Below are 26,500 nucleotides of genomic sequence, written 5' to 3' on the forward strand. Positions count from 1 at the left end.
GTCAACAAGAGCGTTTATGGAGAAAATGTATTTCAGTTTGCAAGAAGATGAAGAACATTTCCTTTCATTTGTGGAATTATTATAAGCAATTATTTTATAAAAGCAATAGAGGACTTTTTCCGTGTTTCCATAACTTCATCTAAAACACTCGGGGGAGTTGGGAGAATTCGAGACAGTTATGCAAACCCTCGACTGCTTCTCGGGTTTGCATAACTGTCTCGAATTCTCCCAACTCCCCCTCTTGTTCAGATGAGGCTATGGAAACACGGAAAAAGTCCTTCATTGCTTAATGTTGGTAAACACAAGATGGTAGTCTCCAGCACTGCGTTGTGGCTGGTAGATACTGATTACGTAACTATTTCAGTTGATAATACAAAAGGAATCGCAATGCATTATGGGATACTGTTCATTCCTCCTCTTTTCTCATGCGGTGAACATGCGGTGATTCAAATCAACAAAAAAACTTAAGGTACTCGTTTGAATTAACACTTTCACTTCTTGAAAGAATCGTTAACTTTGTCCGTCAATTAGTCGGCTTTCGTAGTTTGCTAACTTGGTCGTCGCAATTTGTGAAAACCTTAGAGGTGTATTGTTATATCTAAGGAAAGCAACAGAAAAGCAGGGCGGTGGGAAATCAATCGCGGCTTGTTTTCAATTCACTGGAGGTTCACAAAAATCCGGCAGGTACGTATCGATTTTTTTCAGTTCCAGCGTCGGTAGTGGACTATAATTATACCGAAAGGACAATATTGGATGTTAGAGAAAAATATGATGCTATACCGATTTACGTTCCTTTTTTTTGCTATCATTCTCGATTCACTTTCACCGCAACTGTCAGATAATCAGAATAATATATAGATTTAGCCAATTAACTGCACGAAAAAACGGATCTACTCCAAATTTGCACAGAGCAAATATAATACAAACATATATTTACTCTAGAGCAAACCTGTAGCAAACATGGTAAATGCCGCATTTGCTAATATATTCACACAGGTGTGAAAATATGGTGCAAATGTGGCATTTACCACGTTTGCTACAGGTTTGCTCTAGAGTAAACATATGTTTGCATCATATTTGCGTGGTGCAAATTTGGTGAAGCAAGCCACGCAAAACGCAATACTGTGGAGAAAAAATACGCCTTCAAATCATTAGTTTAATACAGTGTAGAGTGAGTTAAACACCTCTGAGCTGACCGCAGTTAACGAACGAGCCTTGCAAAAAATAGCCAAAGTTTAATTTTAATCAACAACTGAACTGCAATTACATGCACAGTAATCTCTTTGACAACATTTTCGGTTTTGAATGGTAATCTTTTCACCCTCTCTCTCCAGTTTCATTAGAACAGGAAAAAATTAATAAGCTAATATGATTAAAAAGTCAAGGGTAGTATTTGGTAACTCGTAGTAATTCCATAAGTTCCTTTATATGAAGCATTGTTTGTCAAACGAAGGACATTTCCGGGAATCAAAAACGCTTCAAAGCGAAATTTGCATATTGTTTTAAACGTAGACTTTCGAAAAGTCCTTCGTCTCATGTAGATTCGCGCTGAACGAAGGTCGACCTCTCGCGACTTTGTCCCTCGCTCATCCACTTCGCGAACGAAAAATCACGATTCGCTCGCCAAAACATTTTCTCCTGGGATTCTCGTGAGGTCGACTTGCGGCAAGTCTATTTTAAACGTCATGCCGATCAATAAAAGCTACATATATCATATTTCGAGTTTTCGATCACTTCGCAAATTCAACAACAAACTACCGTTTACTAGCACTTGCTTGATCTTTAGCTACCAAAAATGGGAAGAAAACTAAAACAATCGCTTGAACTCCCTATGTTAACACGTTAACAGTTTATGTTTTTACAAGGAAAGGTCTGTATTACGGCATGAATGGGCAATTCGTTTACGAAATGTTTATTGTCGGAAGCGTTGTGAAGATGCTTGTCGAAAAAATGATATATCCGGTTATATTTGACACAAATCACACATTCAAACGGTAAAATGCTCTTTCTTTAACCAAAGGATTGTTTATCATATTTCTATGACGCGTCGCCCGAAATTAGTTTTTTTTTTTGTTCAAGCAAAACTGAGTTCTGTGTTTCGGCACGTGTCGGCAAGTCTCTTGCAAAGTGTTAATTTTCTGAAGCGTTCCGAAGGTCGTTGTCGAAAAAACGACCTCTCCTTTTCTATTTGTTACAAATCGTTCATTCACACGGTTAAATACTCTTTCTTTAGCCGAAGAATTGTTCATCGAATTACGTGTACATTTTGGTTTGGATATATCTGAGCTCCACTGTAGATGCGGGCGTAATAATTAATACTACGGTAGTTGGAAAGCCTACGTTTGGCGCCATGATTCTCTCCTTTCGTCTCTTCCCTTCATTATTGCAATCTTCAAAGGCATTGTTTATCTTTTACTCAAGTCCAGACTTGTCAATCGCCGGAACGGACAATGACACTCGTGCTACCTGCAACGTTTCTATTTTAGGAAACAACACAACGTTGTTTTAAGACATTTTTTAACAGAATCTTATGTCGTCTTCAGTTTAAATTACAAAGTCCAGAGTTGAATATAAAGTGTGCGGAAAATGCTTATTAGCTATAAGAACAAAAGGAAAGATGGCAGTGTAAAATATTACAACGACAGTCTGGTAGTTTCGCCGACATAGCAGGTGTTACACCCACACGGAGCCCAGGGGGGCTAGCATCTTTCACACTAAACATGTTACCGATTTTAAAGGATGAGAAAACTCACTTAATATCAATGCTCTTACAATAACGTTTAACAAAGTGGTGAAGCTTTTTTTGCGTGATGATAGAAAAAGGACCAATTTAGGATAATTTAAAGTAAAAGGTATTTGCAGTGTCAGAGACGGAAGCCGGGGGATTACAGTCTTGACGGGCAAATGTGACTTAACGATTCATAATATTTTGAACTAGATGGACTAGAAATAGATTATTTTGAAGGATATTCTGGTGAGCTTCGTAATATCCTCGTAAAAAACCAATTAAGTGTTGTTGATCTTGTAGGCCTTATCAACACTTTCAAAATTCTCAGCATTGCGCACTTCATGCTCTAATGATTGTTTCAGTATCCCAGAACACGCTTCCACCACCTTTCAGCTAAAGATAAAAGAAGCCATTAATATCCAATGGGAAAAACCTTCACTAAATCATAAATTTTATCATGTCAATTTAAAACTCTCTTTGTAATATTCTACATTGTCATGTTTCCTTTTCTTGTTATAGTTAATTAGCATTTTGCGCACACTATGTATTCAACTCTGTACTTTGTAGTTTAAGCTGAAGATGACAGAAGATTCTGTCGAAACATGTTTAAAAAAAAAAGGCTTTGTTTCTCAAAATTGTAAAATGACTGCTGCTATCCAAACTCGTCTATTACATATAAAATCTACATGATGATACAGTGAACTACTGCTCATGCAAGAAAACGGCAAATGCAACGCAAATACTGAAAATCAAAACTGCTTATCAAAACTGCTTATGGCTTGCTTGCTTATGGTGGAAGACTAATGCTGATTTGATGCAAAATAAATCTAAAACACGTGCTTGCTTGCTATCGTTCGGCGTTAGAGTGCTAGTTTCATTCATTTAATTTAATTTAATTTGTTTAATTAATTTAATCTGAATTTAATTTACAAAAGTTAGCACAGTTATCTACGCACAAAGAGAAGTTTTTGGTCTCAGTCTGTAGTCTGCAATCTGCAGTCGGCAGTCTCCATTTCATACAGATCAGTTACAGTGGTGCAACTCTTTGGAACAGCTTACCCTGTAACATTAGAGAGTCTGCTTCATTAAATCAATTTAAACGCCTTCTCTATCATACTTTTTTAAGCACACCGTATTCATGGAAATCAGGTTTATAAGTGGAATATTGTTGTAAGTTAATATGGTATTAGGATTAAAATTGTAGAATTTTAGTTTTAGGATCTTAGACATTTTAATGTAATTTATTATACCCTATGAATTTTTTACCGTGTATAAATAAAGATTAAAGATTAAAGATTAAAGATTAAAGATTAAAGATTAAAGATTAAAGATTAAAGATTAAAGATTAAAGATTAAAGATTAAAGATTAAAGATTAAAGATTAAAGATTAAAGATTAAAGATTAAAGATTAAAGATTAAAGATTAAAGATTAAAGATTAAAGATTAAAGATTAAAGATTAAAGATTAAAGATCATAATAATATTAATATGCACCACAAGACGCTCATGATTTGAATTGGCGACGAATAGATATGCTTACAAGCTTAGCCTTTTCCTTCTGACTGTATATACATAATGTTTGTCTATGTAGGATGACTGAGGGAGGTGAGGATTACGCTTGTGATGACGATTCTGATGTTTCCTATTCGCTGAATTCAGATACTGACGAAACTTCGGATGACGGTATACAACTTTGTCGCACTGTATTAGTAATGATTGTCTATTCACATTATTTGTATCCACAATGGCGCAAATGAAATACCTCTTACTAACCGAGTTCGAGGTCCGTACTGTAAGTTACGGACCGAGTTTTTTCCCGTTGATTTATGGCCCATGCGCGAAGCGCGTGGGACATAAATTAACGGGAAAAAACGAGGATCCGTAACTTACAGTACGGACCGAGAAAACGAGGTTAGTAAAATATTTATTATATCTCTGAGGTTAACCGGCGCGCGGACAAGGAAACTAGTCAAAGTGAAGCGGAAGGTTCAACTGCCACAAAGAATGCCGTGCCAAAATCCCAAAAACTAAATCTTCTTGGCTGTTAACTTTGAAATAGTTGCTTGCAAGATTTAAACAGTTTTCAGTACAAGTTTATGCAACAGAAATGACATGAAAAACTCGCTAGATGATGTTTTGTCGAAATTTTAAATTTAGCGGGCTGTTCAGCGGGCCGTACTGTAGAATACGGCCCGCTAATTTAGCCCATTACAGCGTGCGTACTATCTGAGAGATATAATAATGTGCAGAAATGAGCATTTTGCTAGCTTGCATCATTTAATATCCATCTATAGATATTTGCAAGCTCCCATTTAAAGATAACATCGTTGTGTACCGTTTCAAAAGGTTGTTTTTAAATTTTGATGTTAACATTATGAAAATATATGAAAGAAATGACATATGAAATGAATCATACTGTATACTGAACTGCGGATATAAAATCAAGTAAAGCTATGATCCTCGTAGTTATGGACGCAATTTTAACAATCGCGTAGAGAAGCCTGAAAAATTCGGGACTTCAACGGGGGTTGAACCCATGCGACGCTCTAACCAACTAAGCTATGAAGCCACTGACGTTGGGAGCTGGTCGTTTGTATATATAGGTTCTAACTTTCCCGAGAGGAATGAATCAATTAAGGAAATGATATATGAAATGAATCGTATACTGAACTGCAATTGCTAAAACTGCCTCCATAGCAGCGAGGATCATAGCTTTACTGATTTTATATCTGAAGTTCAGTATATGATTCATTTCATACATTATGCGAATAACACGGCCAAGCCAGCGCAAGCGTCTTTTAGTAGGCACGGCCGCAAGCATGTTGAGAGTTCCTGACTTTTCTAGGAAGTCCTTGTGGGAACGTGGTCCCGCCAAGAGATGGAAAATTAGAAACCACAAATGACCAGCTCCCAACGTCAGTGGCTTCATAGCTCAGTTTTTTAGAGCGTCGCACCGGCCGGTATCGTGAGGTCACGGGTTCAAACCCAATTGAATGATCATAGCTTTACTTAAATAAGTAAATAGTCATAATAATCGTAGCGATCATGCTACTTCACGTATCAAGTTTTTTGCCAAACAGCACGCATTCATTAGCTATTTCATAGTCGTATGACATCTAACAGTGGAAGTGTGTGGCCAACTTTGCTTCCAAATGCGCATTGCGAAAACGTTGACGTCAGAGGGTGACAGGCGAATGCTTTTGCACGCAAAAAGAAAGCGAATTATTACTTTACATTGACCAATGGCGCGTTCTAATGCGCGTCTCGGGAAAAAAATTATATTATTTTCAATAGCCATTTAGGGAAACAATTAGCTGTTGCCCTGATGACCACTCATTATACATTAAGTTCCACTATAAAAGTGCAATCTGCTCCTTCATGTTACCTGAAACTATTCATTCTTGGCAAATTGTTGGCTTAAACGTCCTCTGAAAAACTCTGCCTCAAAATTTCATGTTACCACAGCAATATAAGTCGCCGGTTTCTAATTCAAATGAGCGGGAACAGAAACCTTTTATCTAGCCGGTGAAACAGAACCCCGATAAGTTGACTGCTCTCAATTGTAGGCTTTAAAATTGTCAGCATTGTGTTGTTGCGAACAACAGAATAAACGGGGTTTTGCTTTCGTTTAAATCCAGATGACTTTGAAGGCCAACTTCAATTTCAAAGTGACGACGGCAAGTCGGATAATGAGGATGAATCCTTAGAGGAGAGAGAGCCGTACCTCGATCTTGTAGATAATGGTTAGTAAGTGGCACTAAATGGTAAATAGGTTATAGAAATCAATAAAGTAAAAGTACTGACAAGGGCCCGTTTAAAGCGAACTGATTTGAGCCAAACGTCTAACCGAGCTACTCGGGGGATCGTTACTTCGGGAATTTTGCGCTTAATGCCCGACTCATGACGACAAAGCAAAAAAAAAAAAAAAAAAAAATTTAAATATGGTGAAACCCGGTTAATATGGACATTAAGGGGACATAACAAAGTCTAAAAGGAGATACGATAAATGAGCGTCATGTTTCTTTGGTTTGAATTTTACAGGTACAGGTTAGAATTCTGATGTCTTGTTGCGGTAGATAATAATCTTTGTGCACATACTTCGAAGGAACGCGAATTTCAAGCGATGACCTGCAAATTTCAATTTTATCATTTAAGTGAAGAAATTGTGGAGAGGTTGGTTACCCATCGTCTTTACGTTTCTTGCAGAGGCAGAGGGTCCACTGGAGACGGGTGATCGAACAGAAGAAAAGGATAAGAAAAGACGACATAATATTTCTATGTGGAAGGATTTAGTCTGCGGATACTTCTATGGACAGTTAGTGACACCATTGTAAGTTAAAGTAGGAGCTGGGGTTTGGCTAAGGTCAAAAAGGTTCGGTATGCACTAAAAGGTCTTTGTTCACGAGGGGAAATTTAAATTTAGCATACGAATAAGTAACCACAGATTTTAATTGAACCATTGAATGGCTAAAACACGTGCACAAACTAATATCCGTTACTTTTCATTTCACCTGTCAGGCATATCAACATACTGACGGATTTCGTAGACGCTGAGATCTTCATGATCGATGGTGACTCTTTGCTTTTCGAACTTCTTGGAGAGAGGATCCTGGACTGGAGTAACGGTGGACAGTTTCTTCACTTGACTTATCTACTGGAACGCCTCCTGCAATACTTCACCGATAAAGGTTAGCCTCCATGTCATTTCTCAAAAAGTACGATGAGGTTAACAATTGGTACTGGTTCTCTGGATCAATTAGTTTCGCCAGCTGGTGTGACGACATCGATTCTTTTGGGATCTTACGGACAGTCTCCGACAACATCAGAGAAAGGGACCCCAAGAAAGAAATATCTATTTTTCTGATCTACTCTGTGATTATTCTACCCCATTCAACTTAATTGTACAATGTCAAAAAAAAGCAGACGATAATAGTCTAACCTATAAGATAATGATGTAATCTATTTTCCACCTTTTTATTTTTATTTTTATGTAGGTGGCGTTTTTCACATCGTCTTCTTTGAAGACATGGAAATCCTGTGGAATAGCCAGCCGTCCATGCTGTTAGCTCGCCAATCCCTTATTCTTCACCTTAAATACAATACTGATTTTACGGTTATCACTTCAATTGATAATTTCTGGGGAGAACAATGGAAAAAATATGTTAACAACAAAATTCCTGCCTTTCTCCTGCTGACTGACGCGGAGAATGTTCCTTTTGAAACCACTAAAAAGGAACAGTTATGTCTGGAGTTTTTCTTCAGAAGTTTTCTGTTTCATAGTCTTGGGCAGGAATTGAATTGTGTATTTATCTCTGGCATTGAGATGACTGCGACTAAAGTGATGGGATTCTATACGCAGTCTACTTCGGACCACAACTGGCTGTTCAGGAAGGTAAGTTGGGCAAATTACCTGTTACACCAGTTTTGAACAACACCCGTTTCACAAGAATTTTATTCTATTTCTTTCGAAACTGGATTGATCATTGACAAAATTTATTAATTTTTCTCTCGTCTGGTCTTTTATGGACAAGAGCTAGTCAAACGTTCCCCTTTGTGTGAAAAATGTAGTAATGCGAAGTCGTTTTAGTCAAAGATGGCATTATTGTTTTATCATTATATTAAATTAATGTTAATTCATGTCGATGTTGTCGTTATGCAAGGCATATAATAGCTTTATTATCATAATGTTCTTGAATTTTACTATTATTATGTTCTTATTATTTGTTTCACTAGTATTTGGAGCCAGTGCGCGAAACTTGGAAAGTTCTGATGTCTTACTGGCGTAGGGAAGCTTCAGAGAATGAACGTGGATGTTTAGGAGATTCTTCATCGAGTCAGGTTGTGATTTGTCATTTACTATAAAAAAGAGAGAAAGAAAGAAAACATGAGCCTCGAATAATGTAGCATTTTACCCCTCGAAACACTCCCTGCAACAGTTTTTCCAAGATCAAATGTCGCTACCAGATGGTATCAAATTTGATCCCGAAAAAAAAAATGTGACGAAGACGTGAGCATGGTGTGTGTCGGGGATAAACAGAAGAAGTACAGAATAAAGGTTTTCGAGTCGAAGGTAAAAAAATGGCGAAGAAACCTAAACGAAACCAAGAGGCTTATATAAAATTAAGTTTATTCATTTTCTGATAGTGACAGCAGATAGTAAAGTTTTCACATTTCATGAAATGTAATATGTAGCATCCATATTCTAAGGAGAACGTTGCTTTTTTGCTGGTTTTAGATTGACGTTAAAGAAAAGGTCAAAACTGCTCTCAAATCTCCTCGACAAGGCGGCTGCCGTGGATTGGCTACTATGCTTGCTTGCGAAATGGTCCTTTACAAGGCCATTAACGAGCCAAACTTTAACGAGGTTCGTGAATTGATTGAGTTGTTGCATTTTAAGAATAATAAGTTAGACAGCCAGCGGAAATGATGCCAATGATTTGAAGAACCGCAAAAAAAAAAAAAAAAAAGAAGGAGTGTAAATTTGGTAGTTTACCTCTCGCATTTTTTTCTTTGTTTTTGCAACAGAAAAGAATGAAAGCTACCGAAGACAGAATCAAGCTCTTCTTGCTTCACTCTCTACTTTTAAACACACTGCCGTTGAAATACAGAGCACAGACCATAAACGCCAACTTGTTGGATCGATACTGCAAAGAAAGCGATGGCCACATTTATCCCTTCCAAGAGGTTAGTTGGGATCAGTAACTATTGAATGCGTCTGGTGCAACGCCTTTCAGTCAAAGGGGAATTCCAAGATCTCTCTTAGGAAGACGTAGCTGTAGCGTTAGAAAAAAAAGACGTAGCAATACCAGGAATATTACGCCTTCGACAACAAGCTTTCACTTTGATCATCAATACAGAATTCTGTAAATCCTCTATTAGGATCCCCTTTTCTCTGAAGCAAGCTCCACAACCTCTCATCCAATGACCCCTCTTTTTAGAGGAAAAAAATTGGATATGAGATGTTGGCCAAAGAGGCACGTAGTGTGTGATTGGCTATAATCATCTCAATCCGACAAGCATGAGTGGAACAATTTTTCATCAAAATTGAAAAAGAAATTTTGCTAGATTTCGCTTCGAAAAAACAACAAGAACACAGTTTGATGGTGAGCCATTATACTTTGCCCTTATTATTATTATTATTATTATTATTATTATTATTATTATTTTATTTTATTTTTTTTAAATTATGGGTGCAGTTTATTCATTCTCGGCTCGTAACATTGGTAAACCATTGTCGGTTATAAGGACTTTGAGATAACAACGATAGGAGAAAAACCTCCTCAGGACCTGCAGGAACTCCATTGTAGTGAGGTCGGTAGCCAGCTCACAATGAATGGCTCCTGTGTTGAGGCATGTGATAATTACCCCATAATGCTTCGAGGGTTTGTTCCTTCCCACTTTTACTTTCATTGGCCCAAAGTAGTCACATGAAGTGTAGAGGAATGGGGGTGTGTAAGGCTGTTGGCGACAACCGGGTAAGGTCGCCATGAACTGGGATTCTACCTTGGCTTCTGTTTCTTTGCAGAAGGTACATCGTTGTTTTGCAATCTTGGCAATGTTGGCTCCTTTGATTATCCAATAAATTCGTCTGGTCTTGGAGGTCGTTTCGGCAACACCTGTATGTCCTATTCGGTGTGCATTGCGAGTGATAAGAGTGGATATCCAATGGTCATGAGGCAAGAGAGCAGGGTGATTTCCTTCATAGGAAAGTAGGTCAGGGTTGACACGTCCACCGACTCTTATGATACCTTTCCCGTCGAAAAACGGACTAAGCGTTTTGAAGTCTTCTTTCTCCATTCTCTTATAAAGGCTACTCTGCGCTTGCTTTGTCCAGTATTCTTCCGAATCTTAAATTTCCTCTGCACTGAATTGACCGACTCGTTTTTCTTGGGCGTTGGTTTCTTGCCTTGACTTGAGACGTAGGTTGTGACAAAAGAGAAACACATAAGCAGTCACCCTTAGCAGTCGCCTTTATGCTGAAAACTCTCGGCAGTTCAGGACAGGCTGGCGGACAGCAACAACACATGTGATTTGCACCTTTCTTCTTTCCTTATTCACTTCTGCCATGTTGGGCACGCCATGTTCCATAGGCCAAACCTCCTCGGGAAGCTGTAAAAACTCAGGGTCATTAAACCATCTTCCATGTACTTCGCCTGTTAAAATACACTTGGTCAAGTCCTCGGCAACGTTTAGTAAAGTGGGGCAGTGTGACCAATTTTCGGACGAGGAGTTAGATTGAATCTCAGCAGCACGGTAAGATACGAAGGGATTAAAGCTGCGTGTTTTCCCCTTGATCCAGGCCAGGGCGACGCGACTATCTGATAACTAGCGTACTCGTTCAAAGTTGAATCTCGATTCTTCTAGAATAGACTTTCCAAGGCAACTTTAGATCACAGCAGCTTGTAATTCAAGGGATGGTTAATTCCTTGAGGGGAGCTACTCTTGTTTTCGCGGCAACAAATCTTGTACCAAACCTTCCATTAATGAGTTTCCATCTTTCGTAAGCACATGCTCCGAATGCCAGTCGTGAGGCATCGCAAAAGACAACCAAGGACTGGTCACCATTAGCGCCAGGCGGAGTCAGGCAGAGGTCAAACTTAACATCGTTAAGTGCGGTCTTCTCTTCAAACAAAGTCATCCATTTGACCCACGCGTTGGGTGGCACTTCTTCATCCCAACTGAGGGCAATCTGCCAAAGTTGTTGCCAAGCGATTTTTGGTTTAATAAGGACTGCGGCGCCCGCTCCAATCGGATCGAAAATTCCAGCCAACTTGCTGAGAATTTGACGTTTCGTTAGCTTCGTAGGGCCCGCTGTTGCATTTTCCTTTTTACAGCTGATTCGATTCTGTTCTTGAATGAAAATTTATCTCCTTTGGGAAGCCAGACAGTTCCTAAAACTTTCTCTGCATGTGTTTCGATTCTGATCTTGAATGAAAATTTATCTCCTTTGGGAAGCCAGACAGTTCCTAAAACTTTCTCTGCATGTGTTTCGATTCTGATCTTGAATGAAAATTTATCTCCTTTGGGAAGCCAGACAGTTCCTAAAACTTTCTCTGTATGTGTTTCGCCTCCAAGCACGATTTTTGCTGAATATTCTTTAGAATCCAGGGTTACATTTGATGTCCACTTCTTGACTTGAAAACCACCAGTAGCGAGTACTTCGTCAATGTCAGCGATCAGCGTTTTAGCTTCATTATAGGATCGACGGACGAGTCGCATATGTCGTCCACATAAGCGTTGTTAAGGATGGCTTTGGCGGCCTTTGGTTTTGCTTCTTGATTTAGTTTTGCCGTTTTGCGCATTGCTGTGATGGCCATCGCTGGTGCTGGCTGGTCTCCAAATGTGAGAACGGTCTTAACGTAAGTGTCCGGCTCACGTTCCGTTTCGAAGTTTCTCCATAGGAATCTGTGGACATGTTGATCAACTGGCGGGATGGCAACCATGTGGTGCATTTTTGTTATGTAACCACAGACGGCAACTGCATTTTCTCTAAATCGTAAAACAACACCAAATAGATTGTTCAATAGATCAGGTCCCTCGTACCAATAGTCGTTCAGGCTGTGGCCCTTAAAGGAAGCTGAGCTGTTGAGCACGATTCTGATCGGTGTAGTCTTCTTTTCTGGGCGCACAACAGCGTGGTGGGCTACAAAGTGCACTGGTCCCTTCCATTCCTTCTTTTCGTCCTCCGTTAGCTTTCTTTCTTTCTGTGCGTTGTAGCTGTTGGCATGATCCGGCTGTTTCATGAGGCGTCGTTCTGTAGGTTCCAGCTTCTGTAGAACTTGTGCATAGTTATTAGGTAAACAGCTTGGGTCCCTTTTCCACGAGTACTGCATTATCCACTTGTCTCCTTGTAATTGACAAGATTCCTCGATCATTTTCATCTCGGCGCGTTCTTGTAAGGATATTTCGGTGGCATGGTGACACGGACACACCCATAGATTCAGTTTTCCAAAATTCGGTGTGGTCGACAGGCTCCGCTAGACGGACGTGAAGGACTTGTTTGGTTTCAGGCTGAGAATCATCTGAATCTGAGCCGAAGATGACCCACCCCAGAGGGCTTCTCCTGGCAACGAGACCATCTTGACCTTCGTTTTTTCGACATGGAACCCAGGGTAATTAATTCCCGTCAGAAGATCGATTGGACCTCCTTTACGGTAAAGCTTGTCTGTGGGTATTTCGAGGACACTTGATATGTGATCTATGTTTAAATTGGGGGAGTCTTCGGATATCTGGGAGATTCCCACGGCTTGAATGTTTGAATTAACTTCCCGCTGTCGGTATACAATGGCACCTTGTACAGTTTCGTGTGGAGCTCTTCTTCAACTCCGCCCACTTTGGTTATCACAATCTTGACAGGCTTGTGCTCTAGTCCTAGCTGCTCTGCCCGTGCACTTTGGATAAGACTGACTTGAGCTCCGCTATCGTAGAACACGTAAGATCGCCTTGTTTTCCTTTCATGAAGCCAGATATCACGGGCAAAATGGTTCTGCTGCTGTCTTGGATAAAGGCCACAATCAGGGTACTTGAACCTTCTTCATGGAGTATCTCGTGTACGCCTCTTGCATGCGGAGCCATCGGAACATTTCTTCCCACACAGTACTCTACAATAGGAAGTCCATTGTACAGGCTATTATCATGTCACGATTAGACTACTGTAACGGTCTACTATATGGTACGCCCGCTGTTCATCTTGGTAAGCTGCAACGCCTGCAGAACGAGGCAGCTCGGCTGGCATGTGCTGTATCCAGGTATGATCATATCACGCAATCCCTGATCAACCTGCACTGGCTTCCGGTTACCTACAGAATAGAATTTAAGATAGCAATGTTAGTTCACACATGTCTTTACGGCGTCGCACCACAATATCTTTTCTACTTGATAAAGATCAAAGAGAGCTCGCGGTATCAGTTGATATCATACCGGGGCATACTCCTGGTGGACATTACCTATAGAACAAAAAAGACACTTGGGGATAGGGCGTTTGAAAATGCCGCGCCCAAAGTATGGAACCGACTCCCTCTAGAAATTAGACAATGTCAATCATTGAATACTTTTAAAGTTTTACTAAAGACACATCTTTTTAAATTAGCTTTTTATTAGTTCTTTTATTAACTTATATTTTACTTTTACTGTTTTCCGAAAATTGTAAATTATTATTATTATTATTATTATCATTATTTGGATTAGCCATTTATTGCTTTAAGATTTTAATGTTTGTAATGCGCATTCGATCATATCTTTATCGCATGTTAGACTGCGCAATATAAGAAATAAACATTATTATTATTACTATTGTGTTCCTTTCCACGCATTAAACACGAGAAACATCCTCGTTGCTCCTTAATAATTTTCCATCGCTCGCTTGGTGTAATCGGTAAGAATCTTAACATTGATCCACATGGTGCTCGCCTTTGCAGACGTAACATTGCTTGCTTCTGCGATCACCTAGTTTGCTTGTAACGCCACTTTCGTGTCTACGTTCCTCAAAAGGGTCGTTGGAGCTGATGAGATGTACCGCTGGACGAGACGTTGAACCGGTTTTCCGTATTGTAGCTCCAGAACGTAGGCGTGCTGTCATTTCGTTCTCCATCCAGCAGAGAAGATTTTGCATGGAAGGGTCGAGTTTTTGTTGTTGATATGTCTGGCCCACACTTTCAAATCATCTCTGGTTAATTTTCTTTCTATGAGGGAGATTACGTGTGTGTTATCGAGGTCCTATGGGCGCTTCACTTCCTTTAGAATATTAAATGACCGCCTAATCAAATTAACGAGATCACAGAAACGATGATCTTCACCGGGTTGTATTGGTTTGAGTCTTTCAACGTCTGCTGTGATAGTGTCAGAGATTACTCTCGGATCTCCGCAGTTGTGATCTAAATATTTCCAAGCAGCCTTCAAATCAGAGGTAATGCCTTCAATGGACCTCTTTAGCTTGTACGTTTTGTTTTCCCATTTCTTGAGCAATCAGTCAGCAAGGCTTGGATTTTTAAGATTTTATTGAAAACAATAATATGGTAATCTTTAGCTGCAAATGCAAAATTAAAGAAAATTGGAAACAAATCTCTTTCTAACGAAAAAGCCAGGAAGAGGGTTACGAAATCAAAAGTACTTACATTTGCCCAGCCTTGTCAGGTACATAGATTTAAAGTCAGAAACATACACACTTCCAATTGAAAAAGGCCTTTAATTAAGGACGGTGCCTACTATTGTTATTGCGCATACGTTCTGCGCATCTCTTGATACTCGGATTTCCTATCGCTGATGCTTACTAATACAGGGATATTTTTGCGCGGTTTTAATAATCCGGAGAAAGTAGATCTTAGTAAGTACTCTTGTTATCCAAAAAGAAAATTGGGGGTAACAATGCATTTTTTAAAGATAATTAAGCTTCAATTTGAGAAAGAACGCCATACATTGCTTTGCATTTTAAAGCTTTTTACGAATATTATTCATGAATTATCTTTGAAAAATGCGTGGTTACCCCCAATTTTCTTTTTGGATTTCAATAACACTTGTTAAGATCTACATTTCGTGCATAATCATAAACCGGGGCAAAAATATCTTTAATTAGTAGGCACCGTCCTTAAAAACACCCTAGTAAACCATGCATTACTAATACTAAAAAAGACGTGTTACATATAAAATCACGTGAGCTTTATGGCCGTAGATTAGAGTCCAGTCCGTTGCGATTTCGGTAACGCAACAGAACCTAATATTTAAATGTCCTTTAGTTTTTAAGTATATCCTTTAAAGTAATGTTCTTACGTAAGAACAAACTTTACGCTTATGTAATATCTTATAATGTTCAGACTTTCGAGAATATCTTCTAAAAAAATAAAATAAAATAAAATAAAATAGAAAAGACTGTTCTTTTACTGTTTATGTTATGATCTTAAACGTCCTTGCAATATACTACTGACTTCTGCATGTTTCGTTGCACTTCTTTTGTCTTTTTTTCCAGAAATTTCCGTAGTCCTTCTTCCATAGTCCTTGACCAACCTCCAAGCGCGTCCATGAAACTCGCATCGTAATGGGCCATACTTTACTGATCAAATTTCCTCCACTGAGTTTTGATCTACACAACTTCTTGACTCTTCTGATGTACTCCGATGTTATCTTGCCTTTCATCTTGGTTTTGAGAGTCTGGTCCAACTGTAAGATGCCAAGGTATTTGAAGCCTTCCTTCTCTATTTCCCCGATATGCTGGTCGTCGGGTAGTTCTATTCCGTTACTGCCAACTTGTGTTCTCCTTCTCATTTCCAAGACAGCTCACTTGTCTAGCCTAAAAGACATCTTAAGGTCTTGCAAGAAGATCCTTAATACTTGAACAAGTGAGTCTAGTTGACCTTTGCTGGTTCCGTACAGCTTCAGATCATTAAAAATTCAGTTCAGTGGTGTTGTGCGTCTGACTCCTTTTGACGGCTTCATTGATTTTTCCAACTTCTGCTTTCAGCTTCTTTCTTTTGCATGACTTCAGTGATGGTAATCCTATTAACTGTTCTAGTTGTATAATTTCTCGGATCCTGTCGCAAAGAGCCTTCCAGTTCTGGGCTGATCTCTTCTTGTAATACTTCAGCAGTGAAAACTATGGGTTCCTCCTCAGGTTGGTGTTCTTCTAGGGTATCAGATGTTGCTGCATGGTCTGGTGCATCTGTGGTAAGAAGCTCCGTAGTTTCAGTCTTCTGATATTTATAGTCTGGTGTATGTGTGACATGGAGCTCTGTCGTTTCAATCTCCTGATGTTCATGTCTTACTCGTGTGGTTATTTTTTCTTGCTCCATAGTCTCTAGCCACTTTTTGTTCTTAATCTGGCGTACTTGATCAGCCAATCTCTGCTCGGTGACTTCTGTTAGTTCGTTGTTGATGTTACTGGCTTTCCACAGGTCTAGCAATCTTTTTCTGTACTCTCGCCTCTCTGGTTCACTCCTGATGTAACATTCAAACCACCGTTTGTTATCCTCCTTTGACCATCCTAATCTGTGCTGTCGTTGTTCAGCAGTAGCAGGATGACGACCGGGCCTGCCGGACGGACGCGACACGGACGCGACACCTGCCGGACGCGACACCTTCACTACAAGCTACAGTCCCGTTGACTTCGTTAGTGTGAAATTCAATATTTGAGATTCTCTCATCAAATCAGGTTGTTGTAGCTCTAACACGGGTGGCTTTTGGGTTGTTGGCACTTGCTAAAGGTGCCACCCAAGACTCTGGTGGGCGGGAGCGTCCATATTCCCGTGGTAGGTTAAGGCACCAACCTGTTCTACCACAGTGTCCATTCTTTATTATTATTATTATTATTATTATTATTATTGTTATTATTATTATTATTATTATTATTATTATTATTATTATTATTATTATTATTATTATTATTATTATTATTATTATTATTAAGGCAATACAAATGACATAACTATCTACCTTGTATAGATAATCAAAACTCCCAATCAGTTTTTGAGAACAACAATGTGTTTGTAAACTGAAACTACTCTTTGTAACCTTAAATCCCACCGCACACTTGAGGAAAGAGCTGAGCAAACTGCCTCGCGAGGCGGTTTGCTCAGCCGTTTCCTCACGTGTGCGGGGAAATTGTGGTAAGAAATTCGCCTCGCGAGGCCGTGAGGATGAAATCAAACATGTTTGATATTTTTGGCCTCGCCAGACAAATTCCTCAATGTGTGCCGCCATCGTGAGAATCGAGCTGAGCTTGGTTTAATCAAGCAGCCAATAAAAATACACGGCATACTTACGTGACTCCAGCGGTTCAGGATGGTGTCGGAGGAAGAAATTCCGACGTCACTGAAGTCTCGTGAGAATGCAATGTATTTTTATTGGATGCTTCATTGACCAAACTAAACTCGATTCTCACGATGGCCGCACACAATGAGGAATTTGCCTCGCGAGGCGAAAGATATCAAACATGTTTGATTTTTTCCTCAGGGCCTCGCGAGGCCAATTTCTCACCAAAAGTTCCCCGCACACGTTGAGAAAACGGCTGAGCAATCCGCCTCGCGAGGCAGTTTGCTCAGCTCTTTCCTCACCGTGTGAGGCGGGCTTAAGTAGTCAGTGTGTAAGTAGAGGTATGTTAATGTGTAGTTTGGTGTGAATTAATAATTGTAATAGTTGTTATTAATCTTTACAGTACAGTTGCAAATAAAATAAAATAAATAAAAACAGTGTAGGGGAGTATATTTTTTAAAAAAATCATTCATTTGCTTTTTCATTAACAGATACACAGATGCTTGTGGAAGATATTAAAAGTTATACACGACGATTACCCTGCTATGAAGGATGCAGCCAGTGTATCCTTAGACATGTCTTCAGTAGCCGATATTATGGATGGACGCCTTGTCCACGCTCTCTTTTCACTGGCCGTAGATCAAAGTTCAATGGATATAGAAGGTTTTGATTGATTTCTTACTTCATTATTTGGATTCTACAAGTTAATTTTATTTTCTACTTTACTGAAATACAATATTCCTGATCATTCATCCAGCCTTTAGTTTGCCAGAGGATGTGATCAAAGAAGCAAAGAGTGCTTGGCTTGAGATCGTCGCTGCAGTGAACACCACCCGACACCCTGATCTGTTACAATCTTATTTCCCCCATATCTTTGCTGGGTGTGTTGCAGGCTTCCCCAGGAAAGAAGACGGTGGGTGATTTGTTAGGGCAATGTAATAGAAAGCATGCGTGCATGTAAAAATTTTGCTTTGGGGTGTGATCCTGTAAATAGCAATTGTGCCTTGCGGTCCCTTCTTAACTTACTTGGAGGATGTATAGTATGTTCCAAAAAAAAAAAAGTTTCATTTCAGCTCCATAAGTGGAAAAATTACAAGCCACGTGAGAATCACGTCATTTGTTTTTTTATGGCTACCATCGTTTTAGAATTGTCCAACACCAATAAATAAGAATGTATGTTCGCATCATGATACGAATCTCATTTTAAAATCGGATATCAAGACCTTGTTGCATGGAAACATCAAGTCACGTAACGTATCGTTTATTATGCCAAGTTGTTTCAAGATCAATTTTAAGAAAAGCTACAAAATTTGATGTGATTACTATTTTATTTTACAGTGAGGACACTAGAATCATGAACACTTGATATTTTTTTGTACATTTTTTTAGTGACTATAGAATGTGGGCTCGTCCTTTTGACAAGAGTATTTAATGTTTTTACACTTACAAAATGCTATACATGTAACACTATACATCATAAGAGGAGCCTTTATTTCTTCGTCGTCGAAAAAAACAATGTTCACAAAAATGTCAAGTGTTCAAGTGTCCTTACTGTAAATGTTACGAACATCAAGTCAGCAGTGGAAGTAAATAAGGGCACCCACTGCCCCACCCCTCGCCTTCTTTCCAGACTGAATTGGATTACCACTCTTCTTGATAACTGGTGTGTATTTTAGAAGACGGCGTTGAATGGGAGTCTTGTGTGAAACTCAAAAAGCTGCTTGGTGTAGATAATGTTCTTGTCAATGAGTACGCTGGGGACATTCGGTCAAATATTAACGCCATGGCTGTGTAAGTATACAGTTATCTGTTTTGTTTTGTTTTGTTTTTCAATTTGTCGTGAAAAAGAAAAAAAGAAACAAACAAAGCCAGGCTACCAATCGATGTTGGGGATTAAGAACATCGTCATGATCTTGAATTAACTGCTAAGTCTGCTTTAGCCTTTTTATAGTGTACGAGATACGGAAATTCAATTCTTGATACAGTGAGAATAGGAAATGTGGACAGTATAAAGCCCATAGTAGAGACATGGTTATAAAACATGGATTATTCACCAGCATTGTTGGAACAGGGTGAAATTTTCCTTACACGTGACGAAGTCGGGAAAAAAAAAATCTCTATGGGATTACATTACAAGAAGACCACAACCTGAGCCCAGCGCAAGGGAGCATAGGGCGCCACACCCCTGGCAACACCTCACCATCAGAACGCGACTCCATTGTCATGAAATGCAACAAGGTCAAAAAACGACATTACTAAACACCGAAACTAAACCAATGGTTGCGTCGACAGCAACACTTAAACTTGTGAAACAAACAAATTCAAAATTAAAGGAACACTGGTTTATCATTGTTCATACGTCCAGACGATTGACAGGTTAGATATCCGGCCTGATCGTGTTCTTGTCGGTGGTTTTGCACTCTGGGTAGGATTTGACTGTCACTTGGTGGAGCCAGGGCAGCAGAGCATGGAGGGATATCTGTGGTTAGCTCAGCTGTTGGTTTTGATGTTCCCAAGAGAAGAAGAAGCCGTAGAGCCACGGATGAGATTTGCGAGGGAGAGGTGATGGCTTTGCATACACAGAGGCACCGATTATTAGAGGTGGAAGTCGCCGTAATGCCTTTTGACGGACATCACTAAACAGCGAAACAACGGAACAGCGAGACGAAGCACCAAAAAACCATGACCCCACCATACATTGAATACTAACCGACAAAGGTTGAATTTGAGATTAAACATCGTTTTAGGCCTAACTAGGCCTAAAAAGTTATTGCTCCTAATCTCAGTCTTAATCTGAATCCTAATCTTAATCTCAATGTCCTAGGAGCAATAACGTATTAGGCCTAATTAGGTCTAAAACTGTATTTAATCTCAAATCCAACCTTTGTCGGTTAGTATTGAATGTATGGTGGGGTCATACATGGTGTTTTGGTGTTTCTTTTCGCTGTTTAGTAATGTCCGTCAAAAAGCATTACGGCGACTTCCACCTCTAATAATCGGTGACTCTGTGTGACTATAAATTTTCTTTCAGAGAGGAGAGTGTAGAAGAGGAATTGTTTAACATTGGTCGGGAATTTGATGAACTCTACCACTGGCATTCGCTCAAGCCACTTTCTGATGATTATGATAGGACAAAGAAAACGATTACAGGTGAGGATGACAAAAGAAATGTTTTCAATTTCTATAACAGCAGTTAAGAAATGGAGATGGAGACTTATACCCCTTTCGATGTATTGTTTTTCTTTTAGTCCCACTGCCTTGTTATTAGTGGTAAGGTTGATACAGAGGCAAAAAAACTGAAAGTACTTCAACGGAATTTTGTTAATAGTGGTGCATCAGTTTAGGAACCTCTCCCCCTGATACAACTTTCTTTGACAGAAAAAATACGGCTTTCAGCGGCAAGGGAAAGATGATTATGAATTTCAAGAAGGGGAGAGGGAGATCGTCCTCCTTTATTTTGGAAACGTGTAAGAGGTACTGAACTGAAAAGAATGTGAGACAGCAAATCATATAATGAAAGAAAAAAAAGGAAGTATGCACAGCATTATTACCTCTTTCATTCCTGCATCAAACAGAGGAAAACTCTCCATGCTTCAAGCCTCGCTCCCACTACCAGTGCTACATCTATTAAAAACTCAAGTTTTATTTGTATTATTTCATATATATGCACAGAAAAGCTTCCAGACGATCCACGACTAAGAAAAAAACGTTTAATTGGAAAGCAGAAATTCGCGCGCTACCACAGACTTTATGGCGATTCACTTTCTGGTGATATTGGCCTTGCAAAAACGATCATCGTTACAAATACGAACACCCAGAAAAAGAAAGGCAAGAAAAAGGAAGGAAAAGTGGTTAGTGTGTAGTATAGCCATGAGTTTTAAATCAGACGTTCATTTTCGTGCTTTTCATTTACTTGTGTAAATTGTTGCCATTGGTCTTAGATTCCTTCTACACCAACGCATGTTCGCTTGCTGTACTGAAAATTCATCAAAAACGTTGTGACCATACTGTCGTCCGCGCAACGTTAACCTGCGTCTTATTAAATTCGCGATTATGATTACACTCTATAAGGAAATGGTATCTGCGCGTAAGACAAGTAAATGTGCCCTCGAGTTTTGAGTACTTCCACCGTCACTCTTTTCGAAAGCCTCTTTTTAACTTGCTTGAAATTAGGAATAAATCATTTCTTTGTGAAAACAAAAATAAAACTGAAAAAATAAATAAATAAATAAGGCAGTCCTTTAAACATTTCCATTTTTACAGAGCCAGAAAGCGAAGCAAATCATTGAAGCGAATGAACAGAAACGCAGAGGTGAGTGACTTGTTTAGTATCAGTTTAGTTTAGTTTAATGAATTCGTCACCAAGCGACATCACAATATAAGAAAAGAAAGAAAAATAGTAGTAAAAATATGATATTGACAAAGAGGTGAGACGGGGGATAAAGAACTTTCGTCCCAATTTCAATCTAACCCCCAATTACAGAAACATGCATTTAAAATATAGCTAAATATGTATATAAAATATGTAACAGTTTAGATATCAGTGATCCTTTAGCTTGGAGGACTGTAAGTTTCTAGCTTTGACAAATAAATATTGGTTAAACTGGTCTAAAAAAACGAAAATGAGTCAGTTACTTTGGTGCTTGATGGCAGCGAGTTCCACAGTTAGAAGATAATGTTAGCTCCTGTCAAGACGTTTTTAATTCCTCCTTGATAAGCCGCTCATAAAATAAACAAAACAAAAATAAAAAATAAAAAATAAATAAATGAATAAATAAATAGATAAATAAATAAATAAATAAAATAATAATAATAATAATAATAATAATGATAATAATGATAATAATAATAATAATAATAATAGAGAAAAAAAAAGGAATTAAAAAAGAGAAATGCAACGTAGGCCACTTTAATGACTTTGGTATTTGGGTGATTAAATACTTTTGTATTTGATGTGCAACACGTCCGCAGACTAGGAATCTTAAATCAAATTTTGCACTTCGTGAGTTGAAAACAGATTCGCAAACACACATGAATGATAATTAAAATAACAACAATGATGATGATGATGATGATGATAATCATCCGATGGCAAAAAGCATATAGGCATTTGTGCAGTTTTCGGAACAATTAATATGGTGTAAATTGATACTGAAACTCCTTATGCTCGCATTATGTCTCACAGAGGAAGAGCAAGGAAAAGACCAAGAGAAGTGGAAACATATCGAGAAAAGCCTGAGGAGTGACAGTTACAATAATGCTTTGCAGTTGGTAGATGAATTTCTGACCAAATGCAAATCTCCAGATTGCTCTTTCCAGGCGCTCATGAAAAAGGCACAAACTTGCTTGGATGCCTGGCAAGACACCCGTAAGTTAAATTCCCTCTGACGCGTTCTTCCTCTTTTCTTTACTAGTACTGTTTCTTGTTTTACGAAAATTTAATGATATACCGCACTACGTTTATGGTTCATCTCTCTGGCTTTAAATTGTGGCACGATGATCGGTGGTGTAAAAACTGAACTCTCCCGTCAAAATACCAAAGTAATCAATGTAACCGTGTAAACAAAATTATATATACTCACAAAATTGACTAAATTCGGGTTCGTTAAATCAACTCTTTGCACTTTTTTATAGTAAGGAGAATGAAGCGCCCTAACATCTTTTTGCCATGGCAAAAAAAAAATAATAATAATCCGATTTGCTTCAGCAGTGCGGTAATATTTATATCGTGAACAATTTTCCATTACTGCTGTCTTTTGGACATTGTTGAAACTTTCAAGCCCGTGAAGCGCATTATTCTCACAGATAAACAAACACTATTCCCCTATCATCAAAAAGCAATATGTCTCACGAAACTAAAAAACTGTGGTCGAAGATAAGATCTCCTAGTTAAACAAATTATAAGAACAAAATGCACCCTTACCTTGAGCAATGGCAACTTTTACGTCCTTATTTTGTATTTGAATTGTATTTATTCCATTGTATTTTGTTACAGATTCACAAATGAAAAGCAAAACTATTACATATAGATAAATCTATTTACAGAAACAATAGATGCTTTCCAACGTAACAACGTGTAGTTTGAAAGTGCTTTCATTATGGTTCCAAGCATATTCATCATGTCCATGATCTCTCTTTGTACTATAAGAGTAAGTCTTTTGTTCACAAGAATTTCTGCAATTTTGCTGAGTATATGCAAACGTGTACCTTTATCATATAATTCAATTGATTTGGGTTTTGAAGTTCTCTCGCCTTGCGGACAGTCGTTCGTCTTGTAGTCTGACTTTGATCCTACATAGTATATTAAAACTCTCATCTTTGGAGTTACGTCATGCATCGAATTTCGATCGAGGACTACGTTTCCAGTGGCTTTTTCTACAACATTTAGTCTGTATATTTTCGTTGTTTGTCATATTTAAGTGCAACGAGACTTTGATGATTCCCGGTTTCTGCTGTCCTTCAGGCGCCCAGCACGGTCACACGCCCACTAATTTTGTCATAGTGTCTTTTTAATTATTGCTGTGCGTAGGGTAGACTGTAATGAAAGGACAGTTACTAACATCTTTTCTTACTTTGTGGCATCACTGTAACGCCATCATTTTCTCTCCACTGTCCTTTCCACCTTTGAATGTACAATTTCCTCTTCTATAGATGGTTTTCACCTGACATCACAGCAGCCATGTTGGTGTACAGAACAATAGAGAGTCCTCGTGGGAAACATCAGGACTCGAGGGGAAACAAAACTAACTTGCTTCCCGAAGGATCAGACGTTAAGTGATTTGTTATACATTTAGACTTTTCCTGCAACAATCGCGGCAAAACACCAGGCGCGGGCAACAACTGCGGAATTGTACCCCGGTCGGGATACATTTGAATTTGATCAGGGCCACGTGACCAAGAATCAACCAATCACAGTGCTCGTTTTGTTGAGCGAAAGTCTAGGTATAAAACAATGTCATTTTTTACCGTTAATTCAATCAAGTTGCAATTTTGGCTTACTTTAATTTAAGGCATTTTGCAACAATGTCTATCCACTAAGCCTTGACACAGCTTAACGCCATCCCTGTTGTAAAGATGAACCATTACCTTTAATTTAAACCTCCGTCCACCCTTCAGTGTTAATGTTCCCAAGTCCAAAAGTATTAATCACGAAATTTTTACATCATCTGGACAAAGTGTGAAATGGCCTTATCTACCAAAAATGTATCAACTGGCCTTTTTGAAAACTGTTTTCAGTATTCTGCCGAGGCGGATAGGTAATTTTAATTTTTAGTTAGTTCAATTATCATTTTCCTCGTCAATTCACGTTACAGATAAATCAGAGGGTAATTGATTGGCCACCAAGCTTTCTAACACTGAGCTGTCCTATGGAACGCACTAGTGCATGCGGCATATTTCGTATGGAATCTTTCTTTCCCGGGGACTAAGGACTTTCTTAGTTAGGTTATTGGACGTTTTCAACCAATCTCTAGAGACACCAATAACAATGGAGAAATGTACGACTTCTGGTGGACGAACAAAAGAACTAATGAGATATCTTTTGTTTTCGTCCACCAACATGGCGGCGATGGCGTCATGTGAAAACCTCCTGTTGTGAAGTCTTTGGGTAGACCGAAATTGCTCTTGCGTACGTAGGCGCCTTCATAAAACTACCTTTCAAAAGCACAAAAAGTCGTTGGGGATAGCAAATATGCTCTGGGAAGTTTCGAAGATGAGAAAAACAGTTGGGTTAAAGAAATGCAAACTGTTTGTTCGTCCTCCACATACGTCAGCTTGTACTGGTCAAAACCAGGTTGCAATCTGTTGTTTACCTTGTGAAAGTACTTATAAAAAATGTTGTTTATAGCGGCATTAAATTCTGACATTGTGTCGTTTTTGTAGGTTCTCGTTACCCCAAATCAAACGAAATGGAATATCCAGTACTTCTTATGGAATGTGTAAGGAAAAGGTACTGCGAATTCAGCAGTCATCTTACCAACAAAGACAAAAAGAAACTGGCAGGATACAAGCAAAAGCTAGGGTTTGATGACATCGCAGTCATATTTTATGATTTGAAGCCAGACACTGAAAATAAGGTAAATTACCTATAAACGCCCTTAAGTCATGATTCTATTCGATAAAATTAGGAATCTGCTCTAGACAGGAGTCAATGTTCAATAACAGGCCGTCTGTGAAGGAAACGTTGGCGTTGTACACAAATCTATTAAGGTTTGATTTTTGTATCGTAGGCTCAACAGCTCTCTGTTCACGATAAGCGCGAGATTTCAACTTGAGTTCCTGGGACATTTGTTGAAATGCGAGCCTGGCTTGTGAATCACCTGTCAAGGGAAGGGGATGCTGTGGTAGATGTTGGCAGCAACACAGGATATGCCATGGTGGCAGCCTTAAAGGAAGGCCGAAATGCAGTGTGGTTGAGCACTGCATCACAATCTGAACTTGTAAGACTACAGACAAGGATTTCAACCCTCCTGTTTAGTGAAACATAAAGATGGGTAACTCCATAGTATTCAATATAAACTTTTTCAGATGGCAATGTGGCTATGTACCTGTGCAGCCCACACGCTAGAGTGTAAGGTAACTTTACACTGCACTTTTGGAATTTTGGTATTATGATTTCTTTTTGTATGTTTTTGTTAGTGGACATTTACCGGATGGATGTATTGCTGGCACCAATGATTTGACAGATGAAAAAAAAAATCATTAATAGCTCCATCCACTTCTAGTAAAATCCAACATAATGATATGCAGTGCTATGGAGTTACCCAGCTGAAGCACTTAATCGAAGTGTTGCTCCTTGAAAATTTCATTTGAATTTTTAACACTTTGAACTCTCAGGTAACCATGAAGCGTGGTTGTTGTTGTAGTTATACCCTCTCTGGATTCCGTCTTCCTCTTCTATCATCGGTTACGTTGGCCATCGTCCTTAAAAAGCTTCTGAGCTAGTTCAATTTATTTACTTGGACCACTGTATTTAACCAAAATAACCCATTTACATGACTAACCGACTGTAATATACCAATAGCCCTTTAGCAGT

The 26,500-nt window shown here is 38.9% G+C and overlaps 1 protein-coding gene across 4 annotated transcripts in view; it reads left to right on the top strand.

Annotated features, from left to right (window-relative positions):
- The first annotated feature begins 436 nt into the window (after positions 1-436).
- Positions 437-26,500, top strand: part of LOC138058169 (probable ATP-dependent RNA helicase DDX60) — a 73,273-nt gene continuing 47,209 nt past the window's right edge. For 2 of the 4 annotated variants that reach the window (XM_068904067.1, XM_068904066.1), the window contains exons 1-17: positions 513-684; positions 4,319-4,410; positions 6,366-6,470; positions 6,934-7,057; positions 7,246-7,415; positions 7,722-8,119; positions 8,461-8,565; positions 8,963-9,091; positions 9,253-9,411; positions 17,958-18,129; positions 18,224-18,379; positions 19,143-19,257; positions 20,498-20,616; positions 21,139-21,317; positions 21,730-21,778; positions 22,652-22,834; positions 25,348-25,541. In XM_068904067.1, the coding sequence (XP_068760168.1) occupies positions 4,320-4,410; positions 6,366-6,470; positions 6,934-7,057; positions 7,246-7,415; positions 7,722-8,119; positions 8,461-8,565; positions 8,963-9,091; positions 9,253-9,411; positions 17,958-18,129; positions 18,224-18,379; positions 19,143-19,257; positions 20,498-20,616; positions 21,139-21,317; positions 21,730-21,778; positions 22,652-22,834; positions 25,348-25,541 (2,448 nt within the window). In that variant the 5' untranslated portion in view covers positions 513-684; position 4,319. Of the gene's footprint in view, positions 470-512; positions 685-4,318; positions 4,411-6,365; positions 6,471-6,933; positions 7,058-7,245; positions 7,416-7,721; positions 8,120-8,460; positions 8,566-8,962; positions 9,092-9,252; positions 9,412-17,957; positions 18,130-18,223; positions 18,380-19,142; positions 19,258-20,497; positions 20,617-21,138; positions 21,318-21,729; positions 21,779-22,651; positions 22,835-25,347; positions 25,542-26,500 lie in introns of those variants that run through there. The other 2 variants (XM_068904064.1, XM_068904065.1) reach the window with 2 other exon arrangements.

This window comes from Montipora capricornis, chromosome 7 (assembly GCF_036669925.1).
Source record: "Montipora capricornis isolate CH-2021 chromosome 7, ASM3666992v2, whole genome shotgun sequence".
NCBI lineage: Eukaryota > Metazoa > Cnidaria > Anthozoa > Scleractinia > Acroporidae > Montipora > Montipora capricornis.